This window comes from Triturus cristatus, chromosome 2_1 (assembly GCF_964204655.1).
Source record: "Triturus cristatus chromosome 2_1, aTriCri1.1, whole genome shotgun sequence".
Classification (NCBI taxonomy): domain Eukaryota; kingdom Metazoa; phylum Chordata; class Amphibia; order Caudata; family Salamandridae; genus Triturus; species Triturus cristatus.
In genome coordinates this window covers 1,002,889,960-1,002,913,140 of record NC_140581.1, presented here as the reverse complement: position 1 = coordinate 1,002,913,140, position 23,181 = coordinate 1,002,889,960, and the positions used below count along the sequence as shown (strand labels likewise).

General features: G+C 51.1%; 1 protein-coding gene across 1 annotated transcript in view; it reads left to right on the top strand.

The window, feature by feature from the left end:
- CNTLN (centlein) overlaps positions 1-16,527 on the top strand; it is a 1,182,709-nt gene extending 1,166,182 nt beyond the window's left edge. Inside the window, exon 27 of the mRNA XM_085634784.1 lies at positions 15,185-16,527. Coding sequence (XP_085490910.1) covers positions 15,185-15,313 — 129 coding nt within the window. The 3' untranslated portion in view covers positions 15,314-16,527. The remainder of the gene's footprint in view (positions 1-15,184) is intronic.
- The last annotated feature ends 6,654 nt before the right edge of the window (positions 16,528-23,181 follow it).

Below are 23,181 nucleotides of genomic sequence, written 5' to 3'. Positions count from 1 at the left end.
CTCTTGGGTGAGTGGAAGGAGAGGCGGTTGTTAGGGTATGCTGGTCTGATGTTCTTGAGGGCCTTGAATGCGTGAGTGAGGAGCTTGAAGGTTATTTTTCTTTTAATCGGGAGCCAGTGGAGATCAGTAATACTCTTTCTGGTGGATACTCGAGCTGCCAAATCCTCACTGACCCTACTACCTCCCCATTATGTGGAATGGACTCTTGTCTCCACCTTCAAGGGGCCCAAATGTAGAGACCTGCACACTGTTAAATATGATCAAGCAATGGCTTTGCGTTCAACGACGTGGGCAGAGTTCAGAAAGAAACGGACTCCTGTGCACAGGTTTGGTTGTAATGTGGCCTTTGGGACAGGATGAGTCAAATCATAGCCACACCAGGTGATCTACTGGCACACAAGGGAATTGCTTATAAATTCTCCAGATCTTGTCTGGGGGTATTCACAGGGTGAGTAATCAGTGGTTAATAGAGTATCCACCAGGAAATGTGTTACCATAGGTAAGCAACTTTTTCATTTGGTAAAGGGAAGTGTCAGGGTGGCAAAAGCAGCAGACTGTAAGCTGTTGCCTATGGCAGCATGAAAGGCCTGAAATGGCAGTCTTCCATGACTAGAGTCATGGCATTCTGAATGTGCCTGATCTTATCTGATTCTTGGAAGCTATTTAGAGCCGGCCTGGTTAATAGGTGTATGATACGCTGCCTTTTAATAACTGGCTCTGTAGGCATGTGCTGCTCACCATTTACTGCTGAATCCTCTGTAGGAAATGCTTTCAGTTTTACATATTTATTCCTTCAAGATGGGGGTCAGGTGTGCCACACTTTTGTTGTAAATACAAAATGTTAGGAGCTCTAGTTCATAAAAATGCTGATGTAGAACACAGCAGAAGCTTTATTGTGACATGGCTGAGGAAGAGAATATGAATGTATAAAAATGTACTCTCGTTTTAGCTTCTGGAGTACTTCTCATAACGTTTATGAGAAAATAATGAGAGAAACTCTCAACCATGTTATGTTAATTTAATTTGATATAGCGTTCGAATCACCCGGGGGCATCTCAGCGCTGCACAACCGTAGCAGACGTAGCAAAATAGCTAATTGAAAGAGGATAGCTTTCAATAGTTTCCTAAATTAGCAATAGTTTGAACAAGCACGAATGGGCATAGGTAGTCTCTTCTAGTTGACAGGGGCCAGGGAAGAAAAAGATCTCCCTCCACACCTAGACAAGTGGATGCAGGGAACAAATAGCAAGCCTTTGTCCATGAGTCTTAGAAATCTGATAGAGACATCAGGCCACAGATTCCTTACCTTTGAACTTCTAGACATCAGGCTGGATCCAGAAGATTTTTCTTAGCAGTACCCCTGTGTGCCAGTAGGTGGTGTCGGTTGCCTCCGTACGATGTCAGCGCCATGTTCGTCGGCGTCATGAAGTCCGCATTGTCAATATAACCGCCACTCTGGCGCACTGACGTCAGTTCTTTTCTTTCCATGCCATCAGCGCCGATCCGTTGAAGAGAGCTACCCCCTGTCATTTTTTTGACAGACTTCTTTCAACTTTTTGTCAACTTCGTCGGTATGTTAGGAAGTCATGTCGAGTAAGAAGACATCGGAGTTCAAGCTGTGTGGCGCCTGTCACCATGCCAGGTCCGTCACGGACCCCCCATCTTTGGTGCCCGGAGTGCGACTACGGCTCCAAGTGGTGCTTCGACTGCCGGGCCATGGCGCTGAAGGCTTTGAGAGAGCGGTCTCTAAAACTTCTCGCGACTCGGGTCCCGCATGGCAGAGGTCGCCTCGTCAGTCTCGGTCCTGGTCTCGGTCGAGAGGAAGGTCCGTGCACCGCTCCTGTGAATCAAAATCCTCTTTGTTTAAGTCAGGTAAGAGGCTCCACAAGAAATTGAAGCATGCTTCAACTTCTCCTTGCCTGTCTCGTGACGTGGAGGAGGAACCTCGGCGTTCGAGGCCCCGCTCCGCTGAGCGGGTGCCTGGGTTGCCTCCGCGTTTCTCTCCCGTTCCGGGGCCAGGAGCGACCCCCACCCAGCTGAAGGAAATTTGTGCCGCTATGTGCGCCATATTTGGGCAGCCTGACCCTGCACTGTGCACCTTCGTGCCCCGCAGGCTCAGAGGAGGGAGGGGCCACCATGGTTCTAATGCCGGTGGCTCCGGCCCCAGCTCCACGGCCTCCAAGTGGACGCGTTTCCGGGTCCGCACCGACACCAGCGGCACCTCCACAGCCACCTTCCCCGGCGTGACGTTCGGCACCGAGGTCCTCTGCGTATCCGGCGCCCACCGGCAGCGCCTCCCCGATCCTCATTCCCAATGACATGGAGCCGGTCGAGCGTCCTCCGATGCCAAGACCGGTGTGGAAGGAGCCTTATATGCGTGCACAACCTCCTGCATACACTGGGGTTCTCTATCAACATGCCAAGGTCACACCTGACCCTCTCTCAGATGTGACCGTGGTGCAGTTTCAGGCCTATCCTACCGAAAGGCGAGTCTAGGATATTCAGGCTATGATACCGATGTTTCAGCCTCTATCCTGGATTTCGGTGAGAATGACTCTGAGGCTGTTGGGCCTCATGGCCTTCTGCATCCTGCTTGTGACTCATGCACGGTGGCACATGCGGGCTCTGCAGTGGGACCTGAAGTTCCAATGGGCACAGCGTTGAGGAAATCTCACCGACCTGGTTCAGATTTCAGATGGCACTGCGAGAGACCTGCAGTGGAGGCTAACAGACCGCAATTGGTTCAAGGGCAGACCCCTCTCCCTTCCCCACCCAGATCTCACAGTTGTGACGGATGCATACCTTCTGGGATGGGGTGGCAATCTGGGGGAGGTGGAGTTCAGAGGACTCTGGTCTCTGGCGGAAGCCAACCTCCATAATCAGTCTGTTGGAGCTTTGTGAGATCTGATTGGCACTGAAAGCCTTTTTGCCGTCAATAAAGGGAAGGCTCGTACAGGTGTTCACAGACAACACTACTGCCATGTGGTACTGCAACAAACAGGGCAGAGTGGGGTTGTGGACTCTTTGTCAAGAGGCCCTGCGTCTCTGGCCTTGGCTGGCACACCAAGGCATTTCCCTGCTGGTTCAATACCTGGCCGGTTCTCTGAACGCCAGGGCGGACTAGCTCAGCCGAAGGTGCCTTGCAGATCACAAATGGCATCTCCATCCGGAGGTAGCACAAGGTCTCTTTCAGCGGTGGGGAGAGCCTTGGTTAGATCTGTTCGCCTCCGACAGAAACACGCAATGTCAGCAGTTTTGCAAGTTGAATGCAAGGTGGCTCTCGCTCTGCAACACTTTTCACCGCGAGTGGAGCTTAGGCCTCCTATATGCATTTCCGTCTATACCACTCCGGCCCAGACTGCTCAAGAAGATCTGGAGCGGCACAAGTTATTCTTGTAGCTCCGGACTGGGCATGGAGAGTTTGGTATCCCGAGCTTCTAGACATGAGCATCAATCCTCCGGTCAGGCTACCCCTTCGGGAGGATCTTCTGTCGCAGTAGCAGAGGAGGGTTCTCCACCCGAATCTGTCCACTCTCCGCCTCCTTGCGTGGAGATTGAGCGGTGACAGTTAACAGCTTTTGACCTTCCCCCTGAAGACTGTGAGGTTATCTTGGCAGCCAGGCGTCCCGCCACGAAATTGGTATACACCTGCTGATGGAAGACAATTTTGTAAATATTGTTCAGACTGGTCTATTGACCCATTATCTGCTCCCTTATCTGAAGTCCTTCTGTTTATACTATCTTTGGCCCAGCAGGGCTCTGCTCTGGGCACATTGAAGGGCTACCTTTCGGCCTTTCTTCTTTCCTTCGGCTACCTGATCAGCCCTCACTTTTCAAATCTCCTCTGGTGCAGAGAGTCTTGAAGGTGTTAACCCACTTGTTTCCTCCTTCACTTTTTATTATGCCGCAGTGGGACCTTCATTTGGTTCTCACCTTTCTGATGTGTGCACCATTTGAGCTGCTGCATTATAGCCCTCTGCGGTTGCTCACCATCAAAGACAGCTTTTTAGGTGGCAATAACCTCTTAACCTCTGCCAGGAGGGTAAGCGAACTGCAGGCACTGTCTTCACAGCCTCCTTACCTGATCGTCTTTCCAGACAAAGTGGTACTCCAGACTAGGGCATCTTTTCTGCCTAAGGTGGTAACACTCTTCCATCTGGTACAGTTGGTTACCCTGGTCACCTTCTATGCACCCCTACACCCTTCTAAGGAAGAGGAGCGTCTCCATCATCTGTTAGAGACATCTAGCCGCAGATTCCTTAACTTAGAATATCCCCAGGTGTCAGACTGGATCCGGAAAACTTTCCACAGAAGCACCTCTGCGCGCCGGGGGCGGCGCCGCACGGCTCCGCCCTGACATCGTCCACAGACGTGACGTCAGCGGAGCCATATAAGCCCCTCCCAGCGCGCTGACGTCAGTTTTCTTCTTTTCCGCGTCCCTACGCAGATCCCGGAAAACCAGCGGTTCCTGGCCTGTTTTTCGGACCTTCTCAACGCCTTCGGTGGCACGGAACAGAGTGCGATGCCTTCGGGCTTTAAAGCGTGTGAGACCTGCACGCGGCAAATGTCTGTCACGGATCCGCACGCCATATGTATGTGGTGCCTGGGAGTGCACCACGACTCCGAAGAGTGCGGCGCCTGTCGGCAGATGAAACCGAAGTCCCACAGGGAGCGTCATATGAAAGTGCTGGCCGCCCGGATGTCCGGTCCTGCGCCTTCACGCCGCCGATCTCCCTCTGGGGATCCGGCACGCTCACGGGGTCGTTCCCGCGGACGTCTCTCGGAGACAGGTAAGCGTAAGTCACGGAGGTCGTCCTCCCGTAAACGTGACGCTGGGGCCCACTGCTCTCGGTCTTTGCTAGGCACCGGCGCCCAGCAGTTGTCTCCCCATACCCACCCTTCCCGGGTGTTGGAGCGACAAGGACCCAAATGGAGGCCTATTCAAAGGCTCTCCAGTCTTTACTTGGGTCACCCCCTCTCCCTGGTGCACCTTCGGGTCCCACAGAGGAGGAAGGCACTCATGTTGGGTCTTTGCTGGTGGATCGTCCTCAGCGCCGGCTGCGTGCATCTACTCCGGTTCCAGAGTCGATACGATGTCGACGGGACACTGCCAGGAGGGGCATCCCAGTCGTCGGTCCAGCCCACACGTCCAGTCCCTGCATAGCCCTGGACGTGTTCCTGCGCTGACGTCGGCTGCGGCACCGAGTTCAATACCCTGTTGACCTCTTTCCTCCCTGCAGGTGGAGGTAGGGTCGCCATTGGTCCGTGCCCAGATCGAGTCCCCTCTGGGACTCAACGCCAGTGTTGGCACCTATGGCTCCTCTGTTACAGGAGGAGGAGGTCCCTCTGGGCTCACCGTGCCCACGGTCGTCTCGGTGCCCCTTGGTACAGGTGCCTAGCGTTACAGGGCCTTTGGATCAACCTCAGGCTCCTCCACCTTTACTGTGTAGTGGACGAGTTAGCCTCCAACCGTCCCCGACCGATGGTTTGTTGTCACCCCCCCAGAATGGCGACAGAGGCTAATGTGGCCTTCGGGAGGGCTGTCCGCAGGGCGGCGGATATTCTTCGCTTGCAGTCCCCTGCTCTTTCCCTGCCCTCTGACCCTTTCCTAGATTTCCTCCACATGGAGCTTGTGGACGTGGAGCCTTTGCTGCCCTTTGGTGGCTCTTTGTTTGACATCCTCCTTGGTACCTGGGCACGGCCCTCCTCTCGCGACCCTGTTGATCGGGCCATTGCTCGCCGGCATCACCCAACTCCAGACGATCCTGTCTGCTTGTCCCTTCACCCTAGAGCTCAGGGTCTGGTTGTCCAGGCGTCTTTCGCTTTGCAGCCTTCTTCCCCTCTGCCGTTGCTACCTCCCACTAGGGAGTCTCGGTGGCTGGAGACATGTGGTCGCCACATTTTTGCCTCCGCCAGTGCTGGCACCCATGCCTTGAACACATCTTGCGTGTTCGCATGTGCTTCCTTTGCCCTTTGGGACTTGGTTGAGCTCCATCTTCCTTCTCTCCCAGAAGGGCCCCGGATGACTTCCATCGCCTTCTTCTTGATGGCCAGGGAATGGCACAATTCTCCTTTCGATCAGCCCTGGACGCTACTGGGCAGGGCAATGGCCTGGTCGGTCACTTTGCGCCGCCATGCATGGCTGTACGATAGTCGTTTTCCCAACTATGTTCGGAACACTCTTCGGGATATGCCATTCAATGGCGTGGACCTTTTTGACTGTCACAATGATTCAGCGATCTCCTGCCTCATGTCTGGTTTCCCGTGATTTTCTGGCACTTGTGGCCTGGCTTTCTCCCTTGTGGCCTATCTTTTCTTGTGCATCAGCAGCGTTGCCTTGTTTGTTTTGGACCCTGGGTTCATGACGTAATGCCCAGATGGTCTAGGCGTCTACTACGCCGTGTTTGCCTTTGTTTAGTACATCTGGTCAGCTGGTCCTGCCTTCCTTTCAGTCCTCTGACTGTGAGCTTGTCTCAAGAGGAACCCCCCTTGCCGGGGTTAAGACTTACCTTATTTGGGGTATTTGCTGGCTATTGTGTAGCTGCCTTTCTACAAGGAAGGCTTGGTATGCTCCTGTGGAGTCTTCCTCACAGAGATTCTTCTGTGGATCAGTCCGTCCTCTCTTTCTGCTGTTATGCAACCCACAGGTTGGCGTCGCACTATTGCACTTTCAGTTAGGGTTGGGGTCTACGGTTGTCCGTAGTACTTCGGAGCATCGGTAGAGTTTCCCTACCATGAGGCTTCTGCCTCGCCTGCCTTTCCCAGGGGCGTTTTTCAGCTTCACTGTGCTCCTCTTTGTCCATGTTGGCTGCTCTTCTTTTTTGCCAGCCACTGCCCCTTGGGACCCCTTATTCTGCTCCGTTCTGGCACGGTTCTTCCGCGGCTGACGCCCTGCCATCATACAGCACCTGGGCTGAGCCGCTGCGCGGCACACTTCTTCAGTGTTTGCTCATAGTGTCGGTGCACACTGGTACGTTTGCTATCATGGGGTGCCTGCGTTCTTCTTCCACTTCAGTGATGACTGGTTCTACCCTCCACTCTCCGGGATGGGTAATGCTTTCGTGTACTTCAGCCCTGTCTGGACTTCTCTATAGGCTGTAGCGTCTTCGTCATGTACGTCTATAATGTACACTGCCTTGTGCCCTCATTTTCTGGGCAATTCCCACACAGGAGTTTTTTCCTATTTCTCTGCTGCTTTCTGCGCAGGTGTTTTCCACGCTTCTCCTTTGGGTTCCTGCTGTAACACTCTCAGGGGAAGTGTTCTCTTCAGGATACTCGCTTTCTTGGGCGGTCTTGTCTGTACCTCCCTGGCCATTACGTTGGTCCTGACTATTTCCACTTTTGTGTCCTGCTCCATCTTATCATCTGTCTAGCGGGGGACATTGGCTCCTCCCGGACGGGTGGCTAATGTGGCTTACGGATCTGGACATTGTCCTGTCCAACTCTACTTCCACATGACTGTTGGTACTTATGGCGTACCCTTGTCTTGTTTAATGCAACACATTATTTTTAGATGTGTATCTTTCTAAATATATATCTGCTCTGTGCTCTTCCCACAGCGGGGTCGCGCAGGCAACATTTGTTGCTGCGGTGTCCATGGTCTTCGCCCCGCTCTGCTCATGGGGCGAGCACTTATGTGTGTGTCCGGCTTGCTGGAGGCCACTCTTTGCCGGTTGCCTACCTAGTGATGCTTCCTTCACATCTGGGCTGCTCACGCTACCTTACAGGGGGATTTCCCTATTCTTGGTATGGTTCTGCCGTCCACACTGTATGCTTATGTGTATTCCTGTCTTCCACATGAATACCAGTCTTACTGTGGTCCTGTTCTGGGTGCTTCTGCTTGTTGTCGTCCACCCTCTCACATGTCTTGTGAAGGAGCGACTGCTACTGGAGTATCTTGTGTTTCTGGTAATGCCGGCACTTTCTGGCCATGGGTCTGCATCCTGCCAAAGCTGCCCCACTTATCTTAGCTGGTGCAGGTTCAACAGTGCTTTTTCCCACTGTTGTGCATACTCAACCGTTATGCGTTGACTCTATCATACCGCTTTGTCCTCTTTCTGGGTCTTGCGGCAAACAGCTGCTGCCGACGTAGCCGCCCAGCAGGACATCAGCCCTTGTCGCCGGGTAGCGAGGCCGCGCTCCAGTCAGGAATGAGCTGCCCCGCTCTCCCGTGCAGCGTCCTCAGAGGCTTCACCAGAGCTCTCGCCACTGTCGGAGTGCCGCCCGAGGCACAAGTAGTCGTGAGAAGGGGACTGCTGAAGCCAAGAGCGTCCTCCGCCGGTGGTGGTGGCGTACGCCCCAGCCGGGGCCCCCTCGCAGAATAACAACGCCAGGAGGTGCACGAGGGACCGACCAACCAGGTAACGCTCAGATCTGAGTCCTGAGCTGCCGCATGTTGTACCTCCTCGGGCGGGTTGCGGGCCTAAGGTGAACTGTTCTTTTTCTTCGATTCCGATAACGGGGCCCCCTCTCCTGGTGACACAAACAACCCATACCTGCACACAAGGGATCTGTGGTAACCGGGGCATGTTTTCCTCATTTTTATAACTATTGGAGGTGGAGATCATGTGGGGGCATAAATTCTTTGCGGCTGACTACCGGACCCAGTGTTTCGATTTACTAAGAGGTTCAGTGACTGGGGCACCTTTTCTTTCTGCTACCAGAGTCCGTGTTTCTGCCCACCGAGAAGATTTGTGACAACAGGGGCACCGTTACGCCAGTGCAAGAGACATGTGCTTTTAATAATACAACTACTGAAGTTTAATACAGTATTTGAAATAACTTAAATCCAACCTGTGACTCTTTGATCCTATTGCATGTTTTTGAAGAAATACATGGTATATATTTTTCTACATACCTCTGTGTGCAGTGTCCTTTGTGATGGGTCTAAGGTGACATTGGTGCGTGCTTGCGTGCGTAAGTGTGTGTTGCGCAAACGCTTTACACATTGCCTCTGGGATAAGCCTGACTGATCTGCCAAGCTACCAATGGAGTGAGCAGGGGTTATCCTTAGTGTGTGACTACCTTACCTTGACTAGAGTGGTGGTTTCTGCTGGGCTTAGGCTCTTGCCCTAGCCAACCAGAAATCCAATTTCTAACATTAATGTTATGACCAGCAAATCAAGGGGGGAGCTTTGGGATCCCATCCTTCACATGCCCCTTGGGGTCAAGCTTTCCTCTCCCTGCCCTCATACATTTTTTAAATTTATTTTCAGGGTACAGCCACCATCGCCTGAGTCCTGTAATGGATGCCACAACATATTATTCAGGTTGGGGCCAGCCAAGCAGGACTGGCTAGTGCTCTTTGAAGTGGCCAATCAGAGTATATCTAAACACGAACAATTCAGATATCAGTATCTTTTTAACCCCTTCTTGATCACCCCCGAGTAACCTCTTTTAATGTGAATTTCTTAAAAGGCAGAATGGTTTTGCTCCTAATAACAAAAAAGGACTTTTTCTGAGAAACGTTACAACTTTTTACCAAATTTGGTGTAATTGTGTTCAGACACTTTTTTCTGTCTCACTTCCAAAATTTCCTTCGGAAATCAGTGTATTGGGACCACGCCTTTTTCTTGGCCCCCACTTGATGGATTGGCTTGACACTTTCTAAGAAGGAACTAAGGTGGATTAACTTTTTTGGGGGGGGGAGGTTCGGCAAATGGCACCAGAGGTATTATTGAAACAAAAGTGTTCTTCCTATGGAAACTGTGGCCTTACTATAACAAGAGAGTGGCGACTGCGCCTGTGTAATTAATATTTATACATGTATATAAAGCCACAACTGTGTGCATTCTCTGAAAAATTTGTTTTAGAAAAATAGTGTGTGATGAGAGAAAAAAATCTGAGATGTCAAATTTCGTCCACCTTATGTACTCAAATATAATGTTACTGTTCATCACGATTTATATACAACACAATAGAATCTCATTTGTTTTTGGCACATTTTATTATTGACATGATATTCATTTTGTACGAATGTCTACAGATGAAATCCTGTATGGATTCAAATGTATTTCACACAAATCATGAAGTTGTTTGCAGCTAGCACATGACTGTATGAGCTATTTCTCCGGATAACGACTTGTGACCAGCAAGGTAAACAAGGAACTCTGAAACATGTGTGAACCCAATGAGACCTCCTACTAGTATTTGAATTTGTCTTATGCAGGTCACATGCAGTACTTTGCAGAGGACACAAGAACGATGCTTTTCACATCGAGTCTATGGTAACAAGTGCAAATGTTAGCTTATGCACATCAATATGCGCTGTGTCATACGCTGAAGGACCTTCAAGTCAAAGGAGTGCTCGGCTGCAATGGGAATGCAGGTGCCCGAGCCCCAGTACCTGGGGATGTGAGAGCAATCTGGGAAGGAGTTGTGTGATCTGAGAGGGTTCGAAAAGGGGCACTGGACTCCTGAAGGGTCAATCAAGGACTTAGAGAGTCCTAGAAGGAAGCCTATGTGTCTGTTAGAGCTCACTTGCGGTGAGTGACTGCTGTGGGATACTTAATGGCTCGGTAATTATCCCAAAGAGCTCATAGAAGACGCAGTAGGGCTCTGGTGTCAGGCACACTGGGACGGTGAAAGCAGGCTGAGGGTCTATGCGCCCAGTTGAGGGGCAAGTACGGGTCCCTGGTTGTTGCCACAGAGAATTTTAAAGCTAGCTAAGGACTTCTCTGGTGAGGTAGGGTTCGAGACTCTCTGAAAGTCTAATGGTCACCTGAGGGCCAGAGGAGGGTGACACACAGTGGCTTCATAGCAGGGCAGAGGCATAGGCAGTTTTACGGGCTGTGAGGACCGTCAGAGTGAGCCTGGAGGTCGGTGAGGTTGACTGATGGCCAGTGATGGCTCAGGACCAGAAGAGGCACTCGGATTATATACTGGACCCCTGGGAAGCCAGCATGCGGTCTGTGATGGCAAGCTTGAGAGGCCTTGTAGCCAGCTGACCGAGAATGTGGAGCCAATAGAAAAGTCTACAAATGTTGGATGTCTTACGGAGTGGCAAATATAGAAATGCTCATTAGTGGATGAGGGAGGTGCTGAATGGTGCCCCTGGGTAACGCTACAGGCTCTTACAGAGAAAGTTATTGGTTGCTGCACAAAGATGTGAACCCTCCCAAAGAAAGTTGGACCGGCCGGGTACTATTTGCCGGTGGCCAATGAGCATGTTTTTCATCAACGTCAAAGGCTGCAGATACGCTTAAAAGGACCACTGTGCAATTTAAGACTATAAGAATGTTGCTTTTTAGATGAGCAAGGCAATGTCAGAGCCAAAATAAACGAATTTTCATGTCATTGATTGTGGTATGGGTGTCCATATGTGTGAGTGGTTTGACGTCCTCTTTACTTTGATTGTAAACTGTAACTTAAGTAACTTATGGTAGAACTCAAGGGACATGGTGGGATTATAAAGAGTATTAACCAGCAGAAACAATGATAAGTTATTGGCGATTCTTCTATTTGTTTTTTCTGGGGATCCAATTTGGAAAGAGATAAAGATAGATTAGTGGCGACAGCTCGGGAGCTAATAAGAAAAAGTGCAAGGTTGGCGTTACAAGATCGAATGACACTCGTTTGTGTATCTGTGGGGAGTGAACCAAAGTGGGACTGAGAATTGAGGAGACTCTGGAACAGGCATTGAAAATGCAATAGGTCTTGCCTTTAATTAAGTTACAGCGATTTGCTTTGCTATACAATACCATTAGCAAAGCAAATGGCTTTAACTTAATCAAACGCGAGACCTATTGCATTTTCAATGCTTGTTTTATTTTACAATCTAGCGCTCACTCCCGCCCCCAAGCCCCAACCGAGACTCTTAGGAAGGGACTGCAAAGAACGTCGCCCAGAAATAGAAAAGATCTGCTGTTTGCTATACGTTGTGTCTCTACTTTACCATTTATTAAAAACGAAAACACACATTTATGTAAAATCCGATTTGAAATTGGTAGGAAAAATAAATGTTTCAGATGCCAAAGAAAGAAAAGCGAACAATTGACAAAAGTTCTTCTCAAAACCAGACTCTCCTGCAACAGCAAGACATTTATATCGGTCTATTATTGTGGCAATAGAGCACCTTTAATAGCGCTGCGAGGAGTTTTGTCTATGTCAGCACTATACAAGCACCGCCTACATGCATACAGGTAAAACGCCAACACAAACGTGTGCATAAACAGCTGAGTGGCTTGTGGCGCGCGATGAAGTGTGCATCATTGTGCAGTCTGCTCCCGTTGTACGCCCCACACTCCGGCACCGCTGTCTAGCTCTGAGCAGCAATAACCTCGACAGGGGTTGTTTCCATGCGCATTTCCCACGATTAAGATTTCGCCACGCTTCAGCGTCCAAAGCCATTTCGCAGCTGGAAATGGCACGGAAGCGGTTCGGCGTTAGCTCGTCCAGAGCCAGGGCACATTGGAGAGCTAGGTGTGCAAAGTACAGGAGGAGTTGGCCTCTAGGCGCTTGTTCAGCAGCGCGAGAGAGGATACATCTGCAAGAGACCAGCTTGAGCAGTGCGTGCGAGGGCGGATGAAATAAACCCCGAGACACCCCAGCCTTAGGAGTCAGACAGGGACACACTATAATTGTATTTATATAGCACCTGCTTCCCTGGGCCAGCGCTAAGGGCCCCCAAAACAGCTCTCAGGCTATGTAAGCGCTATACTAGCCGCCATAGCCATTGTATACCCATAACATGTAAAACACCATTAACATTCCCTTCCACTGAACTGGACGTCTTCGTTTGTCCATTATGCATGTTACTAGCCCTGGGCTAGCAGACTTTCTCCAGACGCTTCTCTATCATGCTCGCTGCCCCCCACTACACATGCCCCCTACAACCACATATGGGGGGTGGAGGGGGGGGGGCATCAGGAGAATGTTTGGCGTGCAAGTGATGGTGATGCAGCAGCTTTGCAAAAATGAAACATGCGTTTGGTTCTGACAAGGGGGGCTCTCTAGAGACAGGTAAGGGCTACAGAGTGCCAAGAAACGATACATCGGGGGCGCAGATGATGGAGCAGAGGAGAAACTAAAGGGGGCATACGAAGCAGAGAGAGGAGGCCATATATAGGACCTTAAAGGTGAAAGAGGGCTGTGCAAGGGGACACAAGGCAGACGCGAGGACCAGTGCGGGTTAGAGAAGGAGGCATAAGGTGAGCGGCTAACAGGACGCATGGAGTCCATATGTGCAGCTCAGGGTACATGCATACATAGGTAGGTGGATACATGGATGCTTGGAAGGATGCTTGGATGGATGGATGGACGGATGATGTAAGGGATGCGTGGAAGGATGGATGGTGGACGGATGGATGGATGGACGGATGGATGGATGGATGGATGGATGGATGGATGGATGGATGGATGGATGGATGGATGGATGGATCGACGACGGATGGATGGGTGAATGCGTGGAAGGATGGATGGCAGATAATGGGACATATGCAGAACAGATGTGACTCACCAGGGCCGTAAACATGTTTATATGGGAACACGAGCTACAGGTGTGCTGCGAGCAGAAAGGGGGCGTGTGAGCGTCATGCGGGCAGAGAGCAGCTCAGTGAGCACAGGGCCGGGGGTCGGTCGGTGGTGTGGGCATGTGATGGCGCGGGGGGCTACCAGAAGGCCGTGGTCCCCTGGGTAATGTCCTATAAGGGGCCCGAAATAGATTAATGGGGGTGACACATATAAAAGCCTTTCAGGGAGACACTTGGGTGAGACCATGGGTTGTGGGGGCAGATACGGTGACGGGGGCTTATATCCTAATACACATTGGTATAGATGCGGTGACGTGGGGGTCAGATAATGGGCCATGTTAGGTCAAATTAGGAAACACAGCGAGGCGGCGAAATACTTAACATCAAACTTCCATGAGGAAAAAAGCATTACGCGTGTGTGCCGGTACCTAGGGGCTGACGGGGGGAGGGAGGAAAAGCGAAAGCACGCATGCGGACAAAAAAATGCGCGTACGTGTTAAAGATGGCGTCGGGCTGGCCACATGCGCGTGCATTTTTTGTCCCTACGCGTGCATGTTTAGCTATGCGGATGGCGAGAGCAGCCATGTTTGTCCATCTGGACGCACGTGCATTCAGCTTGGCTGAATCGATTCCAAAAGGTCCTGCCATGGCGAGAGCAGCGTATGCACTGCTTTCGCCAGGCGAGACCTAAAAACAGTGGCAGGGACCTTTTACCATTAATATACTTAAAAACAAGGTGGGTGGCGTTGGGCGTGTCCCAGAGGAGTATTGTCAGACTGTGAGCCGAAGACAGAACTGGATACTAAGTGGCTTATTTACAAGCCCCTTGCGCCACCGCTGCGTCACTTGTAATAGGGGGGGAAAGTGACGCACCGGCGGCGCAAGGGGCTTGTAAATAAGCCCGTAAGTTTGTTGTGAGGCAGTGGCGCGGGTAAATATTTAGTGAGACAGGCTTGTGGCTCCAGCCTGTTATAAGTACCCGTGTGTATGTGAACACACATTTCCTCGCATGAGGTAAAGCCCGGTGAATCTTGTGGTATTTATTATGCTGAGTTTTATACGCATTTTCTTTTTAATGGCAGCTAAGGGACATAAATCCATCATTCCTTACAGCTCTAAATGGCGACAAAATATGTACACAATACTATCAAAAAGTCCAGACTTCAGAAATGTGCGGAGTCAGCTGTTTGTTAAAAGGCCATTACACTGTCCTGCTCGAGACAAGCCTGTCTGCAGCCTCGTGATCAATGGCTGTTTCTTTTAGCATTTATTCACACAGGGCTCGGTGTATTACTCCGTACCTACGAGGCCGCAGCTCTGGGAGCCGTATTGATAATTCTAGCCGGCCGCCTCTCTCTGGAGAGCAGTCAGCAGAATGGTTTCACTTGCCGGTGCCCCAGAGATGACTGGAACCTCGTATTGATCATCCGATTGCAGATAAATGACAGCTCTGCTAGTATTGCAGATTACATCATTAACATGCTCGCCAAACCATGACTTGTTCAATAGGACGTTTATCTTTTTCATTTTACGTGCCCCCTTTTATCATTTTTATGATGGAAACACAGAGCCACGCTCAGTAAGCAGGCGCTCAGGCAAGCCAGTGTACAAGTTACCGGGAGGGACACGAAATCGAATGGCCTTAGCAATCCTGTTGTAGTAAATGCTGTTGTTGGAATCATACAGTTCAGAGGTCTCTCTGTGTTTCTTTTCAGTTTCCCTTCGCCTCGCATCTCATGCAAGCGGTACAGGAGAAGATGGACGAGAAGAGAAGGCTGACGGAAGAGTACTGGTCGCTTGGGAAAGACCGAACTGAAAACAATGTCTCGGGCCCATCTGCGTAAATGTGAATCCTGGCGATTACCGAGTTCTGTGGAGTTTTGGCGGGAGAAATTGTGTGAAGGGTGCGCAATACCTCACGGTTCAGTCAGTGGAATGCTGACCTTGCTGTCTTTTCATTAGTGGTGGGTGGAATCCTCTCTCCTGTCCACGTGAATGTATGATATGTTTACATAGGGGCCACTCGGTGTAATCCCTAAGAATAGCTATATTCTTGACAGCTGAGGTGAAACATCATCTCTGTAAAGGGCGGAAGTAATAGGGTACCTTTTAGAAGACAATCACTCTCCTGAACAGATGACGTTTCTCAGCTAAAAAAAAACCTCTAAAGTCATTCCTTAATCGCAGCAGTGCCCAGGGCACTCTGTCCTTCTGAGCACAGCTGATGGGTTTGGACATTTTGTGACCTCCCACTCCAGGCTGTCCAGGCTCCGCCAGCGATGACCAGATGCGTTCTATTGATCTCCGCCCCTTAACGAAGCCTGGCCCAGCCCGCCCCAAGGCACCACGGGTTCAAAACCCGCAAGTGGGGTCACGTGTAAACTAGGGCTCAGGGCAAAGGGCAGGCCTGGCTGCAATTTGCAGTGGTTAGATAAGTGTTACACTGTAGATTGGTAAGGTTGTTACTGTCACAAAATCTCTTAACAAGAGTGACAGGGTGCGGGGCATATTTTCATTTAAACGTACATTTCTAATTCATGTTATGTATCAGACACACTGTTGCCTTTACTTGAGCTTGGGCACATGAATTTACCAATATAATGTTTCTGCCTTTCAACAATTAAGTCCATATTTATTTAGAAGCTGCACTGTTTTCAGAATGGGGTTGTTTACATTTTTAGACACTGACAAAGCCTTGTTGCATCACTTTAAAAATAAAGTCAGAGACCCATTTTGTTAACATATTTCTAGGAAAAATATTTTAAGAGTTAAAGTTTTGTACCTGTTGTACTTGAAGTTATGCTGCACATGCAGAGAACGCTGGCATTTTAATAACAATCATTCAGAACTAGGAACGGTAAAGATAAGCAACCAATGCATTTCTTAGTTTTTTGTGCAGTAAGAAAATTATGTAAAAGTCTGTTTTATGTGGGCATTTTATATTTTATGTGATCTCTTTAATTTGATTATTTATTTTCAGGCGAACATTGGCTTGCATCTGTTTATTATAATGTTGGGATGCATTTGTTCTTAAATTAAATCTGATATTTCTTAATGATTTTATTTAGTACATTTCATTTCGTGTTTCACATACATTCATTTTAAGAGAAAATGTAAAAAAAATCGGCTTTATGAAACATCCTCACCAGTGGTCACTATCCAAAAGATGTGAAAGGTAAAAGATGCGCTAGGAGAAATGTTTTACTTTTTACGGTGTGGCTTGATAACGCAGCTGTCGCCAGCGAATTATGTGAGCATCACTACAGAGGGGTTATGGCTCCGCCCACACGTTGGGAGCCAGGAGTCCATGTTTTTTGATTGGGAAGAAGTTGTGTGCGTCCACACAAAAAAGTGCTTGCCCTCCACACAGCTATCATTTTATTTATCCAGTTGCCTAAGCAGCCTATTCCATAAAATTGGAATGCTATCAAAGTGTTGAAATGCTAGCTTGTGTTATTTTTCTCTGGCAGCAGCACAGATGGGAGGAGTGTAGTCATTAACCTACTTGGATTTTTAGGTCTGGATTGACAGTGCAGCTGTCATCTGACCCTTCAACCTACACCAGTATTATTCTACAGTTCTTTGCCTCCACACTAATATATATGTCTTCCCATGCTCTTTACTTGTAATGTCTCATATTACCATATAACATTCATTTAAAGCCAGGCCCATTGGCATTGCCAATGCTTGCTGAATCTTTCCAAAAATACTTTTATAAACCTCTTTTGATCTCCTTGTAGTTCCACCAGTTTATTTGCTAAACACTATACTTCGACAGGACAAAGTAGGGAAGAGTCAACATTATTGTCAATACATAGAATTTGTAAAGAAAAAAAGGAGCCTTGGGAAATTACTCAACATTACCCTCGAGAGCACAAAGAAAGCCATCCCACACTCTGTGAACTCTATTCTTAAGTAGACCTTAAAGAAATCTATATATTTTTGTCTGCTCATAACTCAATGTAGCTAACAAACGCAATGGAAAATATAAGTACGTTTGTCATACTTGTACTAGTTAACACAATCAATAAAAAAAAGTGCATAGCTACCGCTGTTAAAACAGCTAAATAACTTTAATGCTTGTTTGAGTTAAAACCCAAATTCAACATTAAACACAGTCAAACATATTCTAATTTTAATAACATTTAAAATCATAGCATTTTCTTACAGTCAACTGTCTCTATGTTTGAAGAATATATGAATAGCCAGAACCCCAGTTTCAACCATCAACAACTTGTACTTGTCGCTCACTAAAAATCATCATCCTTACATGTAACCAGATAATCTGAAAGAAACACGTTAGTTAGATTCCTTACCTTAGAATATCCCCAGGCGTCAGGCTGGACCCGGAAAGATTTTTCGTCAGCAATACCCTTGCGCGTCGCTAGGCGTCGTCTGCGGCTCCGCGTTTGGCGTCGTGTTCGCCCGGATGACGTCATCGGAGTACTTAGATGCCGCCCTCGCGCGCTGACGTCAGTTCTTCTTTTTTCTGCGCCAGTAAGCGCAGATCCGGGAAGAGCATACCCTTTAGTCACTTTTTGACTAACTTTTTGGACTTTTTTTTCGGTCTTCTTTCGAGTCGACCTCGACTCCTGCTGCCGGTAGGGATGCTCGGTTTCAAGCCGTGCGACGCCTGTCACCGACTGATGTCGGTTACGGATCACCACCGTCGGTGTCTCAACCGCCTTGGGGCCGACCATGATGACCAGTCGTGCCCCGACTGCCGGGCCTTGACCTCGAAGGCTAGGCGGGAGCGGTCCCGCAAGCTCCTCGAGATCCGGCAGTCGGCTCCGCGCCGCTCGAGGTTGCGGAGGAGGTCGAGGGACCGGTCGCAGAGCAGAAGTCATCACCGCTCGTCAGGTTCAAAGTCCTCGCATTCAGGTAAGTCGAGGCACAGTAAGAAGAAGTCGAAGAAGCAACATCGCTCTTCTGACTCCCCTCGCCGGTCGCGCGACTCGGTTGAGGGCTCGGGTGGCACCACCCGCGTGGCTCCATCGGAGTCGCAGGAGTCGCATCTGGCCCCATACCCTCCGGTCCCTGGGCCTAATGCAGCTCCGGGCGAGATTTGGGACTTCCTCGTGGCCATGAGGAGTCTCGCTCCACCGTCGAGGCCTGCCGGCGCGCCTTCGGGCCCCGCAGGCCCGACTGGGAGGCCTAGCGAGCCGGCGGCTTCGGCCCTGTCGACTTCGGTCCCGACGCCGCAGGCCCCTGTGGGTTCCAGGCCTGGATCCCAGTCGATGCCGGTTGACCTTACGACCTCTCCACTAGCGCCGACCCCTCTGGTACCGCCCCCGGCACCGTCTTCGGATGACGTCGTCCCCTCTTTTAGTCCGGGTCCGGCGCCGTCTCTAGCGCCGATTGATGAGCATTTCATCTACCGCCCGGCTCCGTCCTTTCTACCTGTCTACCAGGAGACGGATAACGGGGATGACTGGGAGGGGTCTGAGGACCCTCTGGCACTGCAGTGCCAGTTTAGTTAGGACTGGGCAGACGAGCTGGTGGATGCCAGTGGTCTCGACACTTCGCCTGACACTGGCTTCATCTCTCCTCCCTCCGTGGCTACGGAGGAGGGTGCTACCTATTCTGTGGTGCTGCGCAGTGCTGCCGAAGCCCTTCACCTGGAGCTCCCTGCAGCGGCCGTGAGGACTAACCTCCTTACTGAAGTGCTTCAACCGCCAGTAAGCTCTTCAGAGCCGCTACTGCAGTTCAATGAGGCACTCACTGACGTTCTGATGGGTACCTGGTCCAAGCCCTCCACAGACACTCATGTGGACTGGAACGTGCCCCGGCGCCACCGCCCTGCTCCGGGCGACCCCAGCTTTCTGTCAGTGCACCCCACCCCTGAGAGTCTGGTTATCCAGGCCTCTACGTCCCAGACCGCCTAACCGTTCGCTCCTCCGGATCGGGAATCCAAAAGGTTGGAACAGTTTGGGAAGAAACTGTTTTCCTCCCTCAGTTTGGGGTTGTGGTCCATTAATACCGCGTGCCTTTTGGACCGTTACACCCACTCCTTGTGGGATACGGTGGCGGACGTGCTGCCCCAGTGTCTGGAGGAGGCCCGGACACGGCTCGCCCAGGCTCTTGCTGAAGGGCGGGATGCAGCACGGTACTCCATTCGATGTGGGCTTGACACCACGGACTCGCTAGGTAGGGCGATTGCGACGACGGTTGCGATTCGTCGCCACGCCTGGCTGCAATCCACAAATTTCTCCGGGGATGTCCAGAGCACACTCATGGACATGCCCTTCGATGGCCGTCGCCTTTTTGGCGACAAAGCGGATAGTGCGCTGGAGCGCTTTAAGGACTTCATGGCTACGGCCAAGTCCTTGGGCCTCTCAGCCCCGTGTCCACAAATTTCCGCTTTTCGGCCCTTTCGTGGCCCAGGAAGGGGCGCCCCTGCACATCCGTCTAGCCACAGGCCGCAGAACCAGCCTCAATGCGGTCGCGGACGTGGATTCCGCTTAGGCAGAGCAGGGGGACAGAGAGCCGGTCAGCCCACATCTGCTTCTGCAGCATCTGCCTCAAAGCCTACCTAGTCCGAGCTTTCAGGCCCATTCCACACCAGTGGGAGGCAGAGTTCGCCATCACCTGCTCCACTGGCGTACCATCACATCTGACAGGTGGGTGCTGCAAATTGTCCGAAGCGGCTACTCCCTCCCCTTCGAGGCGACCCCTCCAGCCATCCAACCGCAGTACCACCGCATGTCGGGGATCACTTGCAACTTCTGCAGGAGGAAGTTGTGGCCCTCTTGGCCAAGGGGGCCATCGAGCGCGTTCCTGGCCCAGAAGTAGAACGGGGTTGGTTGTTACTCTCACTACTTTCTGGTTCCCAAGAAGGGCAAAGGGGGCCTACGCCCTATCTTGGACCTCAGGAGCGTCAACGCCTTCCTCCGGAAGGAGAAGTTCAAGATGCTCACCTTAGCTCAGGTTCTGGCTGCCCTAGCCCCTGGAGACTGGATGGGAGCGTTGGACTTGCAGGACGCGAATTTCCACATCCCTGTCCTACCGGCCCACCGGCGTTACCTGCGGTTCACGGTAGGCCAAGAGCACTTTCAGTTTACTGTGCTCCCCTTCGGCCTCACCAGTGCCCCTCGGGTGTTCAGGAAAATGATGGCGGTGGTTGCAGCTCATCTTCGCAGATTAGGGGTTCCAGTCCTCCCCTATCTGGACGACTGGTTGTTGAAGGCGGGTTCGCCCTAGGCAGTCGTCTCCCACATCCAGACTACGGCCAACCTGCTGCATTTGCTGGGGTTCTCCATCAACGTGCCGAAGTCGCATCGGAGTCCCTCCCAGAAGCTTCTTTTCATTGGAGCGGTTCTGGACTCGGCGCTGTTTCGGGTCTATCCTCCAGAACAGCGGGTTCGGGATATTCAGGCTCTGATTCTGATCTTTCAGCCTTTATCCCGAGTTTCGGTCAGGATGGTCCTGCGGTTGCTGGGTCTAATGGCCTCCTGCATCCTGCTGGTACATCACGCCAGGTGGCAGATGCGGGCTCTGCAGTGGGACCTGAAGTTTCAGTGGGCTCAACATCGGGGCAACCTGTCCGACCACGTCCTGATCTCGGAGGGCACTGCAAGACAGTTGCAGTGGTGGCTCACGGACCGTGATTGGGTCAGTGGCAGATCCCTCTCCCTACCCCAACCGGAGCACGTAGTGGTGACGGATGCGTCCCTCCTGGGATGGGGGGGCCACATGGAATAGGCGGAGATTAGAGGCCTCTGGTCTCCGGCGGAGTCCCGGCTCCATATCAACATATTGGAGCTAGGGGCGATACGGCTTGCACTGAAGGCATTCCTTCCCTCTGTACGGGGAAGTGTAGTGCAGGTGTTCACGGACAACACCACCACCATGTGGTATTGCAAAAAACAGGGCAGGGTGGGGTTGTGGACCCTTTGTCAGGAGGCTCTGCGTCTCTGGACATGGCTGGAACATCAGGGCATCACCCTGGTGGTTCAACACCTGGAGGGCTCTCTGAATGCCAGGGCGGACGAACTCAGAACTCACGAATGGCGTCTGAACTCGGACGTGGCGCAAGGCCTCTCTCGGCAATGGGGAGAGCCTTGGTTAAATCTATTCGCCACCGAAGAGAACGCGCAATGTCATCAGTTCTGCGCGTTGGAATTTCCAAGGCGGCACTCGCTCGGAGACGCTTTTCGTCGCGAGTGGAGTTGCGGTCTGTTATACGCCTTTCCTCCTATACCACTTCTGCCCAGAGTGCTGAAGATCAGGCGCGACCGGGCCCAAGTCATCCTTGTGGTTCCGGATTGGGCACGAAGATACTGGTATCCCGAGCTACTCAGTCTGTCAATCGATCTCCCGATTCGACTGCCTCTTCAGGAGGACCTTCTGTCGCAGCAGCAGGGGACGGTCCTCCACCCGAACCTGTCCAGCCTCCACCTCCATGCGTGGAGATTGAGCGGCGGCAGTTGATGCCATTTGACTTGCGTCCTGAAGTCTTTGATGTCATTCTGGCAGCCAGGCGTCCCTCCACTAAAACGGTATACGCCTGCAGGTGGAACAAATTTGAGGCATGGTGCACAGCAAAGGCTGTGGATCCCCTTTCCGCCACTCTTTCTGAAGTTCTCCTCTTTCTTCTTTCCCTGGCCCAGCAGGGCTCTGCTCTGGGCACCCTCAAGGGATATATTTCAGCTGTTTCTGCCTTCTTACGGCTTCTTGATCAGCCTTCTCTTTTCAAGTCCCCTGTTGTTGCTAGATTCTTTAAAGGCATTACTCACATGTTTCCTCCTGTCCCTTTTGTAATGCCTCACGGGACTTGAACCTGGTGTTAACCTATCTGATGTGCGCTCCTTTTGAGCCACTTCATAATAGTCCTCTTCGTCTTCTGACTCTTAACACGGCTATCCTGGTTGCCATTAACTCTGCCAGAAGAGTGAGTGAGCTCCAGGCTCTTTCTTCTAAACCTCCTTTCCTCTCTGTCCATCCGGACAAGGTTGTTCTCAGGACTCGTCCTTCCTTTCTCCCTAAGCTGGTTACTGCCTTTCACATCGGCCAGTCTGTTACATTGCCCACCTACTTTCCGCCACCGTATCTCTCGAAAGAGGAAGAGAGGCTCCACCATCTGGACCTAAAACGTGCACTCTCCTTCTACCTGGACCGCACAAAACAGTTCTGGGTGGACGACCAACTCTTCGTTGGCTACGTGGGCGCTAAGAAGGGACGGGCGGTGCACAAGCGAACCATCTCTCGGTGGGTCGTTTTGTGCATTAAGGCCTGTTATTCCTTGGCTAAGAAGGAACCTCCTGTGGGACTGAGGGCCCTTTCCACTCGGGCCACAGCGGCTACTACTGCCCTGGAACGGGGAGTCCCTCTGTAGGACATTTGTCAGGCAGCAATGTGGGCCTCACTGCACACGTTTGCCAAGCATTACTGCCTGGACAGCCAAGTCCGGAGAGACTGCTTCTTTGGCCGTTCCGTTCTCCAGGTCTTCCTGGTGTGATCTTGGTTCGCAGACCAACCACCGGGGTTGGTATTGCTGGGGTATCTATTCTAAGGTAAGGAATCTAACTAACGTGTTTCTTTCAGATGAACAAGTAACTTACCTTCGGTAATGATATATCTGTAAGAAACATTAGTTAATTAGATTCCTTAGCGCCCCACCCATCCTCCCCGTTCTGCTAACTGATATCTAGGGTTAAGTTCACCCCTTTCAGGGCCCTAGCTTCCTGGCACCAGTGTCGGTTTCTTGCATGGC